We start from the raw sequence: 15,306 nt of genomic DNA, 5'->3' as shown, positions 1-15,306 counted from the left end.
TATTATGCCCAGCAGTGAAGGGGTTAATTAGGGATCTTGTAGGGACCTTGAAGGGTTAATTTTAGCTTTAGTGTAGTGTAGTAGACAACCCAAAGTATTGATCTAGGCCCATTTTGGTATATTTCATGCCACCATTTCACCGCCAAATGCGAGCAAATTAAAAAAAAAGTGAAATTTTTCACAATTTTAGGTTTCTCACTTAAATTATTTACAAACAGCTTGTGCAATTATGGCACAAATGGTTGTAAATGCTTCTCTGGGATCTCCTTTGTTCAGAAATAGCAGACATATATGGCTTTGGCGTTGCTTTTTGGCAATTAGGAGGCCGCTAAATGCTGCTGCGCACCACACTTGTATTAAGCCCAGCAGTGAAGGGGTTAATTAGGTAGCTTGTAGAGAGCTTGCAGGGTTAATTTTAGCTTTAGTGTAGAGATTAGCCTCCCACCTGACACATCCCACCCCCTGATCCCTCCCAGACAGCTCTCTTCCCTCCCCCACCCCACAATTGTCCCCGCCATCTTAAGTACTGGCAGAAAGTCTGCCAGTACTAAAATAAAAGGTGTTTTTTTTTTTTTGTTTGTTTGTTTTTTTAATTATTCAGCTGTGATGGACCCCTGCCTTAACCCCCAACCTCCCTGATCCCCCCCAAACACCTCTCTAACCCTCCCCACCTACCTATTTGCCACCATCTTGGGTACTGGCAGCTGTCTGCCAGTACCCAGTTTTCCCCAAAAAATAAAGTGTGTTTTTTTTTATTTTTAAATGTTTTTTTTCATTTTTTCTGTAGTGTAGCTGCCCCCCCCAGTACCCCCACCCCCCTAACCCTACCAGATCCTATTATTATTAATTTTTTTACAGTTTGCTGCCCCCCCCTCCCTCTTAACAAAATTCATTGGTGGCAGTGTTTGCTGCGCGCGCACGCACGCAGGCCCCCCTCTGCTCGCTCCCGGCATCCGGCGTGCACAATGCACTTGTAGGAACCGGATGCCGGGTAGCGATGGGCCGCCCACAGTCCTCCCTTGTAAGCTCCCACCCACCAACGAACGGCCCCATCGCTACCGGTGCAGAGAGGGCCACAGAGTGGCTCTCTCTGCATCGGATGCTTTTTAAAGGGTATTGCAGGATGCCTCAATATCGAGGCATCACTGCAATACCCTGAGAGCTGCTGTAAGCGATTGCGATCGCTTCCAGCACTCTCTTAGACAACTGACGTACCAGGTACGTCCATTGTCACTAACTGCTAGTTTTTGCAGGACGTACCTGGTACGTCAGTTGTCATTAAGGGGTTAATTGTAACTTAGGTTAGGATTTATTTTACAGGTAATTTTGTAATTATTTTAACTAGGTAACTATTAAATAGTTATTAACTATTTAATAGCTATTGTACCTGGTTAAAATAAATACAAAGTTGCCTGTAAAATAAATATAAATCCTAAAATAACTACAATATAATTTATATTGTAGCTATATTAGGGTTTATTTTAGAGGTAAGTATTTAGCTTTAAATAGGATTAATTTATTTAATAAGAGTTAATTTATTTCGTTAGATTTAAATTATATTTAACTTAGGGGGGTGTTAGTGTTAGGGTTAGACTTAGCTTTAGGGGTTAATCCATTTATTATAATAGCGGTGTGGTCCGGTCGGCAGATTAGGGGTTAATAATTGTAGGTAGGTGGAGGCCACGTTGAGGGCGGCAGATTAGGGGTTAATAAATATAATATAGGGGTCGGCGGTATTAGGGGCAGCAGATTAGGGGTACATAGGGATAATGTAGGTTGCGGCGGTGTACGGAGCGTCAGATTAGGGGTTAATAATAATATGCAGGGGTCAGCGATAGCGGGGGCGGCAGATTAGGGGTTAATAAATATAATATAGGGGTCGGCGGTATTAGGGGCAGCAGATTAGGGGTACATAGGGATAATGTAGGTGGCGGCGGTGTACGGAGCGGCAGATTAGGGGTTAAAAATTTTAATAGAGTGGCGGCGATGTGGGGGGGCCTCGGTTTAGGGGTACAAAGGTAGTTTATGGGTGTTAGTGTACTTTAGAGCACAGTAATTAAGAGCTTTATAAACCGGCGTTAGCCCAGAAAGCTCTTAACTACTGACTTTTCTCCAACATAGGTGTGTCCGGTCCACGGCGTCATCCTTACTTGTGGGATATTCTCTTCCCCAACAGGAAATGGCAAAGAGCCCAGCAAAGCTGGTCATATGATCCCTCCTAGGCTCCGCCTACCCCAGTCATTCTCTTTGCCGTTGCACAGGCAACATCTCCACGGAGATGGCTAAGAGTTTTTTGGTGTTTAAATGTAGTTTTTATTCTTCAATCAAGTGTTTGTTATTTTAAAATAGTGCTGGTATGTACTATTTACTCTGAAACAGAAAAGAGAAGAAGATTTCTGTTTGTGAGAGGAAGATGATTTTAGCAAACGTTACTAAAATCGATTGCTGTTTCCGCACAGGACTGTTGAGATGAAGTAACTTCAGTTGGGGGAAGCAGTTGGCAGACTTTTCTGCCTGAGGTATGATGGCCACATTTCTAACACGACTTGGTAATGCTGGAAGGCTGTCATTTTCCCTATGGGGGCCGGTAAGCCATTTTCTTAGATTAAGTAAAAGAATAAAGGCTTTATAAGGGCTTAAAAAACTGGTAGACATTTTTCTGGGCTAAAACGATTACTTGCTAAGCATATTTGACAGATTATAGCGCTTTATAGTTATTATAATCTTGGGGATTGTTGTTAAAAAACGGCAGGCACTGTATGGACACCTTTTTCAGATGGGGGCCTTCTCTAGTCATAGGCAGAGCCTCATTTTCGCGCCACTAATGCGCAGTTGTTTTTGGAAGGCAAGGCATGCAGATGCATGTGTGAGGAGCTAATATCCACTGAAAAAGCTTATAGAAGGCGTCATTTGGTATCGTATTCCCCTCTGGGCTTGGTTGGGTCTCAGCAAAGCAGATTCCTGGGACTGTATAGGGGTTAAATGTAAAAACGGCTCCGGTTCCGTTATTTTAAGGGTTAAAGCTTTGGTGTGCAATACTTTTTAGGCTTTAAGACACTGTGGTGAAATTTTGGTGAATTTTGAACAATTGCTTCATACTTTTTCGCATATTCAGTAATAAAGTGTGTTCTGTTTAAAATTTAAAGTGACAGTAACGGTTTTATTTTAAAACGTTTTTTGTGCTTTGTTGACAAGTTTAAGCCTGTTTAACATGTCTGAACCATCAGATAAACGATGTTCTATATGTATGAAAGCCAATGTGTCTCCCCATTTAAATATATGTGATAATTGTGACATGGTGTCCAAACAAAGTAGGGACAATGATGCCACAGATAATAATAGTGCCCAAGATGATTCTTCAGATGAGGGGAGTAAGCATGGTACTGCATCACCCCCTTCTGTGTCTACACCAGTTTTGCCCACACAAGAGGCCCCTAGTACATCTAGTGCGCCAATACTTATTACTATGCAACAATTAACGGCTGTTATGGATAATTCTATTGCAAATATTTTATCTAAAATGCCTACTTATCAAAGAAAGCGCGATTGCTCTGTTTTAAACACTGAAGAGCAAGAGGACGCTGATGATAACGCTTCTGACATACCCTCACACCAATCTGAAGGGGCCAGGAGGGAGGTTTTGTCTGAGGGAGAAATTTCAGATTCAGGAAAAATTTCTCAACAAGCTGAACCTGATGTTGTAACATTTAAATTTAAATTAGAACATCTCCGCGCACTGCTTAAGGAGGTATTATCTACTCTGGATGATTGTGACAATTTGGTCATTCCAGAGAAATTATGTAAGATGGACAAGTTCCTAGAGGTTCCGGTGCCCCCCGATGTTTTTCCTATACCCAAGCGGGTGGCGGACATAGTAAACAAGGAATGGGAAAGGCCCGGCATACCTTTTGTGCCTCCCCCTATATTTAAGAAATTATTTCCTATAGTCGACCCCAGAAAGGACTTATGGCAGACAGTCCCTAAGGTCGAGGGGGCGGTCTCTACTCTAAACAAACGCACTACTATTCCCATAGAAGATAGTTGTGCTTTTAAAGATCCTATGGATAAAAAATTAGAGGGTTTGCTTAAAAGAATGTTTGTTCAGCAAGGTTACCTTCTTCAACCAATTTCATGCATTGTTCCTGTCACTACGGCAGCGTGTTTCTGGTTCGAAGAACTAGAAAAGTCGCTCAATAAAGAATCTTCGTATGAGGAGGTTATGGACAGAGTTCATGCACTTAAATTGGCTAACTCTTTTATTCTAGATGCCGCTTTGCAATTAGCGAGATTAGCGGCGAAAAATTCAGGGTTTGCTATCGTGGCGCGCAGAGCGCTCTGGCTGAAGTCTTGGTCAGCGGATGTGTCTTCCAAGACAAAATTGCTTAACATCCCTTTCAAGGGCAAAACACTGTTTGGGCCTGATTTGAAAGAGATTATTTCAGACATCACCGGAGGAAAGGGCCACGCCCTTCCTCAGGATAGGTCTTTTAAGGCTAGAAATAAGCCTAATTTTCGTCCCTTTCGCAGAAACGGACCAGCCTCTATTTCTACATCCTCTAAGCAAGAGGGTAATACTTCTCAACCCAAACCAGCCTGGAGACCGATGCAAGGCTGGAACAAGGGTAAGCAGGCCAAGAAGCCTGCCACTGCTACCAAAACAGCATGAAGGAATGCCCCCGATCCGGGACCGGATCTGGTGGGGGGCAGACTTTCTCTCTTTGCTCAGGCCTGGGCAAGAGATGTTCAGGATCCTTGGGCACTAGAAATAGTTTCTCAAGGTTATCTCCTGGAATTCAAGGAACTACCCCCAAGGGGAAGGTTCCACAGGTCTCAATTATCTTCAAACCAAATAAAAAGACAGGCATTCTTACATTGTGTAGAAGACCTGTTAAGGATGGGAGTAATTCATCCAGTTCCAATAAGAGAACAAGGGATGGGGTTTTACTCCAACCTGTTCATAGTTCCCAAAAAAGAGGGAACGTTCAGACCAATTCTAGATCTCAAGATCCTAAACAAATTTCTCAGGGTTCCATCGTTCAAAATGGAAACCATTCGAACGATCCTTCCTACCATCCAGGAAGGTCAATTCATGACCACGGTGGATTTAAAGGATGCGTACCTCCATATTCCTATCCACAAGGAACATCATCAGTTCCTAAGGTTCGCTTTTCTGGACAAGCATTACCAGTTTGTGCACTTCCATTTGGATTAGCCACTGCTCCGAGAATTTTCACAAAGGTACTAGGGTCCCTTCTAGCGGTTCTAAGGCCAAGGGGCATTGCAGTAGTACCGTACTTGGACGACATCCTGATTCAAGCGTCGTCTCTGTCAAAAGCAAAGGCTCATACGGACATCGTCCTAGCCTTTCTCAGATCTCACGGATGGAAAGTAAACATAGAAAAAAGTTCTCTTTCCCCGTTAACAAGAGTTCCCTTCTTGGGAACAATAATAGACTCCTTAGAAATGAGAATTTTTCTGACAGAGGTCACAAAATCAAAACTTCTAAGCTCTTGTCAAGTTCTTCATTCTGTTCTTCGTCCTTCCATAGCGCAGTACATGTAAGTAATAGGATTGATGGTTGCAGCAATGGACATAGTTCCTTTTGCACGAATTCATCTAAGACCATTACAACTGTGCATGCTCAGACAGTGGAATGGGGATTATACAGACTTGTCTCCGACGATTCAAGTAGATCAAAGGACCAGAGATTCACTCCGTTGGTGGCTAATCCTGGACAATCTGTCACAGGGAATGAGCTTCCGCAGACCAGAGTGGGTCATTGTCACGACCGACGCCAGTCTGGTGGGCTGGGGCGCGGTCTGGGAACCCCTGAAAGCTCAGGGTCTATGGTCTCGGGAAGATTCTCTTCTCCCGATAAAAATTCTGGAACTGAGAGCGATATTCAATGCTCTCAAAGCTTGGCCTCATCTAGCAAAGGCCAAATTCATAAGGTTTCAATCAGACAACATGACGACAGTTGCTTATATCAACCATCAGGGGGGAACAAGGAGTTCCCTGGCGATGGAGGAAGTGACCAAGATAATTCAATGGGCGGAGGATCACTCCTGCCACTTGTCTGCAATCCGCATCCCAGGAGTGGAAAATTTGGAAGCGGATTTTCTGAGTCGTCAGACATTCCATCCGGGGGAGTGGGAACTCCACCCGGAAATCTTTGCCCAAATTACTCAATTATGGGGCATTCCAGACATGGATCTGATGGCGTCTCGTCAGAACTTCAAGGTTCCTTGTTACGGGTCCAGATCCAGGGATCCCAAGGCGACTCTAGTAGATGCACTAGTAGCACCTTGGACCTTCAACCTAGCTTATGTTTTCCCACCGTTTCCTCTCATTCCCAGGCTGGTAGCCAGGATCAACCAGGAGAGGGCTTCGGTGATCTTGATAGCTCCTGCGTGGCCACTCAGGACTTGGTATGCCGACCTGGTGAATATGTCATCGGCTCCACCATGGAAGCTACCTTTGAGACAGGACCTTCTTGTTCAAGGTCCATTCGAACATCCGAATCTGGTTTCTCTCCAACTGACTGCTTGGAGATTGAACGCTTGATTTTATCAAAGCGTGGGTTTTCAGATTCTGTAATAGATACTCTTATTCAGGCTAGAAAGCCTGTAACTAGAAAAATTTACCATAAGATATGGAAAAAATATATCTATTGGTGTGAATCTAAAGGATTCCCATGGAACAAGATAAAAATTCCTAGGATTTTATCCTTTCTACAAGAGGGTTTGGAGAAGGGATTATCTGCAAGTTCTCTGAAGGGACAGATTTCTGCGTTATCTGTTTTACTTCACAAAAGGCTGGCAGCTGTGCCAGACGTTCAGGCGTTTGTTCAGGCTCTGGTTAGAATCAAGCCTGTTTACAGACCTTTGACTCCTCCCTGGAGTCTCAATCTAGTTCTTTCAGTTCTTCAAGGGGTTCCGTTTGAACCCTTACATTCCGTAGATATTAAGTTATTATCTTGGAAAGTTTTGTTTTTGGTTGCAATTTCTTCTGCTAGAAGAGTTTCAGAGTTATCTGCTCTGCAGTGTTCTCCGCCCTATCTGGTGTTCCATGCAGATAAGGTGGTTTTGCGTACTAAGCCTGGTTTTCTTCCGAAAGTTGTTTCCAACAAGAATATTAACCAGGAGATAGTTGTACCTTCTTTGTGCCCGAATCCAGTTTCAAAGAAGGAACGTTTCTTACACAATTTGGACGTAGTCCGTGCTCTAAAATTCTATTTAGAGGCCACTAAAGATTTCAGACAAACTTCTTCTTTGTTTGTTGTTTATTCTGGTAAAAGGAGAGGTCAAAAAGCAACTTCTACCTCTCTTTCCTTTTGGCTTAAAAGCATTATCCGTTTGGCTTATGAGACTGCCGGACGGCAGCCTCCTGAAAGAATCACAGCTCACTCCACTAGGGCTGTGGCTTCCACATGGGCCTTCAAGAACGAGGCTTCTGTTGACCAGATATGTAAGGCAGCGACTTGGTCTTCACTGCACACTTTTGCCAAATTTTACAAATTTGATTCTTTTGCTTCTTCAGAGGCTATTTTTGGGAGAAAGGTTTTGCAAGCCGTGGTGCCTTCCATTTAGGTGACCTGATTTGCTCCCTCCCTTCATCCGTGTCCTAAAGCTTTGGTATTGGTTCCCACAAGTAAGGATGACGCCGTGGACCGGACACACCTATGTTGGAGAAAACAGAATTTATGCTTACCTGATAAATTACTTTCTCCAACGGTGTGTCCGGTCCACGGCCCGCCCTGGTTTTTTAATCAGGTCTGATGAATTATTTTCTCTAACTACAGTCACCACGGTATCATGTGGTTTCTCCTATGCATATTTCCTCCTGTACGTCGGTCGAATGACTGGGGTAGGCGGAGCCTAGGAGGGATCATATGACCAGCTTTGCTGGGCTCTTTGCCATTTCCTGTTGGGGAAGAGAATATCCCACAAGTAAGGATGACGCCGTGGACCGGACACACCGTTGGAGAAAGTAATTTATCAGGTAAGCATAAATTCTGTTTTTTCTGCGGCTGGAGTTTTGTCGTTAGATTTCTAACTCTCACTTCAGCCACGACTCTAAATACCGGCGTTAGAAAGATCCCATTGAAAAGATAGGATACGCAAATGGCGTAGGGGGATCTGCGGTATGGAAAAGTCGCGGCTGGAAAGTGAGCGTTAGACCCTTTCCTGACTGACTCCAAATACCAGCGGGCGGTAAAAACCAGCGTTAGGAGCCTCTAACGCTGGTTTTGACGGCTACCGCCCAACTCTAAATCTAGGCCTTAGACTTTGAAGACTGCCTCTAATCTGAATACATTTTGACCACTAGAGGGCATTAGTTCACATGTTTCATATAGATAACATTGAGCTCATGCACGTAAAGTGACCTAGGACTGAGAACTGATTCTCTAAACTGCATGTCTGTCAAAAGAACTGAAATAAGGGGCAGTCAGCAGAAGCTTAGATACAAGATAATTACAGAGGTAAAAAGTATATTAATATAACTGTGTTGGTTGTGCAAAACTGGGGAATGGGTAATAAAGGGATTATCTTTCTTTTTAAACAACAAAAATTCTGGTGTTGACTGTCCCTTTAATTGTAGATAATTGTAGGTAGTTTATTTAATTAATTTATTGATAGTGTAGTGTTAGGTTTAATTGTAACTTAGGTTAGGATTTATTTTACAGGTAATTTTGTAATTAGTTTAACTAGGTAGCTATTAAATAGTTATTAACTATTTAATAGCTATTGTACCTGATTAAAATAAATACAAAGTTGCCTGTAAAATAAATATAAATCCTAAAATAGCTACAATATAATTATTCGTTATATTGTAGCTATATTAGGGTTTATTTTACAGGTAAGTATTTAGCTTTAAATAGGAATAATTTATTTAATAAGATTTATTTTATTTCGTTAGAATTAAATTATATTTAATTTAGGGGGGTGTTAGGGTTAGGGTTAGACTTGGCTTTAGGGGTTAATACATTTATTATAGTAGCGGTGAGGTCCGGTCGGCAGATTAGGGGTTAATAAGTGTAGGTAGGTAGCGGCGACGTTGGGGGGGGCAGATTAGGGTTAATAAATATAATATAGGGGTCGGCGATGTTAGGGGCAGCAGATTAGGGGTACATAGCTATAATGTAGGTTGCGGCGGTGTACGGAGTGGCAGATTAGGGGTTAATAATAAAATGCAGGGGTCATCAGATTAGGGGTTAATAAGTGTAAGGTTAGGGGTGTTTATACTCGGGGTACATGTTAGGGTGTTAGGTGCAGACTTAGGAAGTGTTTCCCCATAGGAAACAATGGGGCTGCGTTAGGAGCTGAACGCTGCTTTTTTGCAGGTGTTAGGTTTTTTTTCAGCTCAAACTGCCCCATTGTTTCCTATGGGGGAATCGTGCACGAGCACGTTTTTGAAGCTGGCCGCGTCCGTAAGCAACGCTGGTATTGAGAGTTGAAGTGGCGGTAAATATGCCTGTACGCTCCCTTTTTGGAGCCTAACGCAGCCCTTAAGAGAACTCTCAATACCAGCGTTATTTAAAAGGTGTGGGGGGGGAAAAAACACGCGTAGCTAACGCACCCCTTCTAACGCAAAACTCTAAATCTAACCGTATGTTTTTCAAATAAGAGATTACATAGTCCATCATGCAATTGTTTTAGTTGAATTTTTTTTATCTCATCAAGGAGATTTCAAGAAAAAAAATATTAATTCTGAATACAGTTTCCTTCATATTCTCACAGCAACCTAATCTGTACATTTGGATAATCTTTCACTATAGATATCATATACCGTAAAGGCTGACATATAATGGTCTCGTAACTACAGGACCCACCATTGTGACATGCTAAAAGAACTAAACTGGCTGTCACTGGAATCCAGACGCACCCTCCATCTTTCCTGCCTTGTGTTTAAGAGCCTTTCTGGGAAGCTCCCACCCTACCTGAGCAGTATGCTCTCCCGGGCTGTTCCCACCTCCCATAACCTCCGATCCAGTACCAGCACATTATTTAGTTTGCCTCAATACAAAAAGAAAGCAGCTCGATCCTCCTTTTCCTACAGAGCACCACAATTATGGAACGACCTCCCGCACACTTTCAAACCTTCCCCAAGCCTAAAATCCTTTAAGAGATCCCTCTCTACATATCTCAAAACAGAATGCACCTGTCATGGTTGATTAATTGCCTGTTCTATGTTAAATTTTGTATATATTGTGTATTAATTTTGTTTTTGTATTTTATTGTACCCTATTGTATCAATGCAATGTCTTGTGGACCCAGGACATACTTGAAAACGAGAGAAATCTCAATGTATCCTTCCTGGTAAAATATTTTATAAATAAATAAATACATAAAAAAAAACTGAATTCTTTGAGCACATTAATTATAATGCTATTTAAAATCACCCCAATGTTCTTTTTACTAGGCAGGTAAACGGAGAAGTAATGCTTTTCTACAGCATTCCAAGCCTGGACAGCACATGAGATGTTGAGTTAACGTCATTATGTAGTTAATGAAAATCCTAGGAGATGAGGTGAGAGAGAACTTACCCAGAGCTAAATAAAACCTCTACATCTGACATATGCAGTCACAAGATTTCAACCCCTTATTAGGTTTTTATGTAGCAATGAATAGCAAAAGTACTGTTGATAGGAATCAGATTGGTGACATTACTGTGTTTAATTATTACACATGTTGAGTTAAACATTTAATTATTAAACCCTTAAGTCATTTAGATTCTCAAATCATTCAACTCTTTATGCAGAATTGTGCAATTAGTCACTTAACGTAGCATGTTTATAGTATAGGATTTATTTATAAAATGTAATTTATTATTAAAGGGACAGTCAACACCAGAATTTTTGTTGTTTAAAAAGAAAGATAATCCCTTTATTACCCATTCCCCAGTTTTTCATAACCAACACAGTTATAATAATACACGTTTTACCTCTGTAATTACCTTGTAAGCCTCTGCAAACTGCCCCCTTATTTCAGTTCTTTTGACAGACTTGGATTTTAGCCAATCAGTGCTCACTCCTATGTCACTTCACGTGCATGAGCTCAATGTTATCTATATGAAACACATGAACTAATGCCCTCTAGTGGTCAAAATGCATTCAGATTAGAGGCAGTCTTCAAAATCTAAGAAATTAGCATATGAACCTCCTAAGTTTAGCTTTTAACTAAGAATACCAAGAGAACAAAGTTCCCACAGGATAGGGCCCTCAATTCCCCCTGTATTTGTCTGTAAAATTTTGTCTTTTATCGTATTTTTTCTCCATTGTACTGTTATCCTTGTACCATGGGCAGCGCTGCGGAATCTGTTGGCGCTTTATAAATAAAGAATAATAATAACAAAGCAAAATTGGTGATAAAAGTAAATTAGGAAGTTGTTTAAAATTACATGCCCTATTTAAATCATGAAAGTTTTTTTTGGACTTGACTGTCCTTTTAAATTAAAAGATCAAACCCATATAGCCAGGAATGAAAAAACAAATATCACTGTGGTTTACTGAGCAGGGAAATTGTTAACTGGGAAAGAGAAAGTTTATAATTAATTCATTGTTAAATGTAGGGAAAAAAACAAATTTGTTACTTGTCAAACCCAAATTTTTATTATGGATCCATGACTATTCCTTCTTATAGTGCTAGAATAGCGTGTGCATGTTCCCTAGAGAGACCAAAAAACGTAATGCTGCAAGATCTCTAAACCAGCTATTGATTTGCAGCACTTTGAAGGGAATTTGGGTTTATGTGCATGGCCGTCAGCTGTACCTAATTATGTGCGCTCTTCTCTGTACAGCTGGTTTACATGCATGGCCGTCAGCTGTACGTAATTATGTGCGCTCTAATCTGTACAGCTGGTTTACATGCATGGCCGTCAGCTGTACCTAATTATGTGCGCTCTTCTCTGTACAGCTGGTTTACATGCATGGCCGTCAGCTGTACGTAATTATGTGCGCTCTAATCTATACAGCTGGTTTACATGCATGACCGTCAGCAGTACCTAATTATGTGCGCTCTTCTCTGTACAGCTGGTTTACATGCATGGCCGTCAGCTGTACTTAATTATGTGCGCTCTAATCTGTACAGCTGGTTTACATGCATGGCCGTCAGCTGTACGTAATTATGTGCGCTCTAATCTGTACAGCTGGTTTACATGCATGGCCGTCAGCAGTACCTAATTATGTGCGCTCTAATCTGTACAGCTGGTTTACATGCATGCCCGTCAGCAGTACCTAATTATGTGCGCTCTAATCTGTACAGCTGGTTTACATGCATGACCGTCAGCAGTACCTAATTATGTGCGCTCTAATCTGTACAGCTGGTTTACATGCATGGCCGTCAGCTGTACCTAATGATGTGCGCTCTTCTCTGTACAGCTGGTTTACATGCATGGCCGTCAGCTGTACCTAGTTATGTGCGCTCTTCTCTATACAGCTGGTTTACATGCATGGCCGTCAGCTGTACCTAATTATGTGCGCTCTAATCTGTACAGCTGGTTTACATGCATGGCCGTCAGCTGTACGTAATTATGTGCGCTCTAATCTGTACAGCTGGTTTACATGCATGACCGTCAGCTGTACGTAATTATGTGCGCTCTAATCTGTACAGCTGGTTTACATGCATGGCCGTCAGCTGTACGTAATTATGTGCGCTCTTCTCTGTACAGCTGGTTTACATGCATGGCGGTCAGCTGTACCTAATTATGTGCGCTCTTCTCTGTACAGCTGGTTTACATGCATGGCCGTCAGCTGTACCTAATTATGTGCGCTCTTCTCTGTACAGCTGGTTTACATGCATGGCCGTCAGCTGTACCTAATTATGTGCGCTCTTCTCTGTACAGCTGGTTTACATGCATGGCCGTCAGCTGTACCTAATTATGTGCGCTCTAATCTGTACAGCTGGTTTACATGCATGGCCGTCAGCTGTACGTAATTATGTGCGCTCTAATCTGTACAGCTGGTTTACATGCATGGCCGTCAGCTGTACCTAATTATGTGCGCTCTTCTCTGTACAGCTGGTTTACATGCATGGCCGTCAGCTGTACCTAATTATGTGCGCTCTTCTCTGTACAGCTGGTTTACATGCATGGCCGTCAGCTGTACCTAATTATGTGCGCTCTTCTCTGTACAGCTGGGTTACATGCATGGCGGTCAGCTGTACGTAATTATGTGCGCTCTTCTCTGTACAGCTGGTTTACATGCATGGCCGTCAGCTGTACCTAATTATGTGCGCTCTTCTCTGTACAGCTGGTTTACATGCATGGCCGTCAGCTGTACCTAATTATGTGCGCTCTTCTCTGTACAGCTGGTTTACATGCATGGCCGTCAGCTGTACCTAATTATGTGCGCTCTTCTCTGTACAGCTGGGTTACATGCATGGCGGTCAGCTGTACGTAATTATGTGCGCTCTTCTCTGTACAGCTGGTTTACATGCATGGCCGTCAGCAGTACCTAATTATGTGCGCTCTTCTCTGTACAGCTGGGTTACATGCATGGCGGTCAGCTGTACCTAAGAGTGTTGCGCTACTTGAGCCTTTAGGTAAAAAGGAACAACATTTGTTTTGCATAAACCTCTTCCATAACAATAGCAAAGTAAATATAACTGTATAAACTTGCCATTGTTATTTGTAATATCACTTTAAGATAGAAGGCACGTGTACTAGGACGTTTATTCTTTTTCAGAAAGTGGTTAATTTTTATTTTCTGATAAATTAGAAAAAAAATGCATATTTTTTGGTTTAAGTGTAATTACAGAATATACATGAGACGCTATAAAAATCAAACATACAACATGTTAATCCTTATAAATTCTTAAACATTTTATAAGGAGTTCATTGCTTTAAGCTTTATAATAGAGTACATTGTGTTGGAAACTGCACAACAGAATTCGGTTAAACTTTTTTTCTTTTTTTTTTTTCCTTTCCAGTTGAAGAGTAAAACTTCAGATATTAATACCCACATGAATGTGCTAGAACCTCTCGGCATTTACAGATTTAAACAATGTATTGGACAAAAACTGTAATCTACGTGTGTTTTAGTGTCATACAACAAAACGCTGTCAAACATGTTTTGTTTCAGAGGAGCCGACATGCTAAATAGTGTTTTCAGAGTCCTTATTTTAAGGTATCTATATAGTTTTGGTGAGTATCCAGTTGTCCTAGCACCATGTAAAGGCTTTAGCAACATCCATCTAATTAATGGTAATATTAAATGGAATGGTCCGGTGTCATCTGAAAAACACATTTGCAGGGTTGTAAATAGATGTTTTTATATCAGTGTAGGTACCTTTTGGTATTTAGATGGCACAGGACGTCTTTACATGGTAATACTAGCACAGATATTAGAGGGTTACTGTGTACAAAAAGAAACATGCGTTGGCTAAATGCACAAAATATACTGTTTAGCATAAGATAACATTACTTGTTGTTAGTGGGTTGTATAAATATACTTACTGTCCTTACAGAAGTCACCTGTGTTCTGCGTTCAGTGGGGCACTTACAAACTGGAGCCTATATTCAGCACTTCTTCCTTTTTCCTTGCATTCCCCTGCTTTTAGTAGACAGCATCAGAGAGTTCCATGTTATCTCGTTGAGCTTTGTGGGCCCTTACTATACCCCGCTCAGGAACAGCCATATGTAGACCTTGCACTGGGCCATCTGAATACCAGCAAGTGTAGTAATTACAGTAGAATATAGCACATTAGTGATTCAAGACACATAAAATATTAATTGTATACTACATATGTGCTTTAAAATAGGTAGAACACAAATAAAAAACATATCAAAAGTTTCTATAGCTCTGTAGTGAAAGTCCATTAGAAATCAGAAGAAATATTCTGATACACTAACCCTTTAAAGTTGTACAGTGAATAAAAAAATCTAAACAAAATCCTTACACTTGTAACGAGCTAAGGAGATTATCTCTTTTTTTTTTGCTGTGTCCAAAAAGCCAGATTCTAGGCTATCTGAACCCATACTCTCAGCCATACCTTGTTAGACCCCAACCCAATTTGGTTGAGTGCCCTTTTGTTTTGGCTGATCTAGTAAGCCAAAATATTAGTTGTGCACATGATCTTGAAAAAATAAAAAATAAACATTTTTTAAACCATACCCAGGTACCTCTAGCAATGTTCTTGCTACTTTACTCATTAAAAAAATTATATATATATATATATATATATATATATATATATATATATATATATATATATATAAACAGTATATATATTGGTAAAATATATTCTGTATAAATCCCCCTTAATAATTGGTATACTTGTATATAGTAGAAACTGTTATTGGTTGCTG

The 15,306-nt window shown here is 41.2% G+C and overlaps 1 protein-coding gene across 1 annotated transcript in view; it reads left to right on the top strand.

The window, feature by feature from the left end:
- The window catches only part of PPP1R26 (protein phosphatase 1 regulatory subunit 26), a 61,785-nt gene extending 51,846 nt beyond the window's left edge, over positions 1 to 9,939 (top strand). The window contains exon 4 of the mRNA XM_053695776.1: positions 9,779 to 9,939. Within this exon, the coding sequence (XP_053551751.1) occupies positions 9,779 to 9,808 (30 nt within the window). The 3' untranslated portion in view covers positions 9,809 to 9,939. The remainder of the gene's footprint in view (positions 1 to 9,778) is intronic.
- The last annotated feature ends 5,367 nt before the right edge of the window (positions 9,940 to 15,306 follow it).

This window comes from Bombina bombina, chromosome 12 (genome assembly GCF_027579735.1).
Source record: "Bombina bombina isolate aBomBom1 chromosome 12, aBomBom1.pri, whole genome shotgun sequence".
Classification (NCBI taxonomy): Eukaryota; Metazoa; Chordata; class Amphibia; order Anura; family Bombinatoridae; genus Bombina; species Bombina bombina.
The sequence above is the reverse complement of the archived record's forward strand: the minus strand, read 5'-3'. Positions and strand labels throughout refer to the sequence as shown.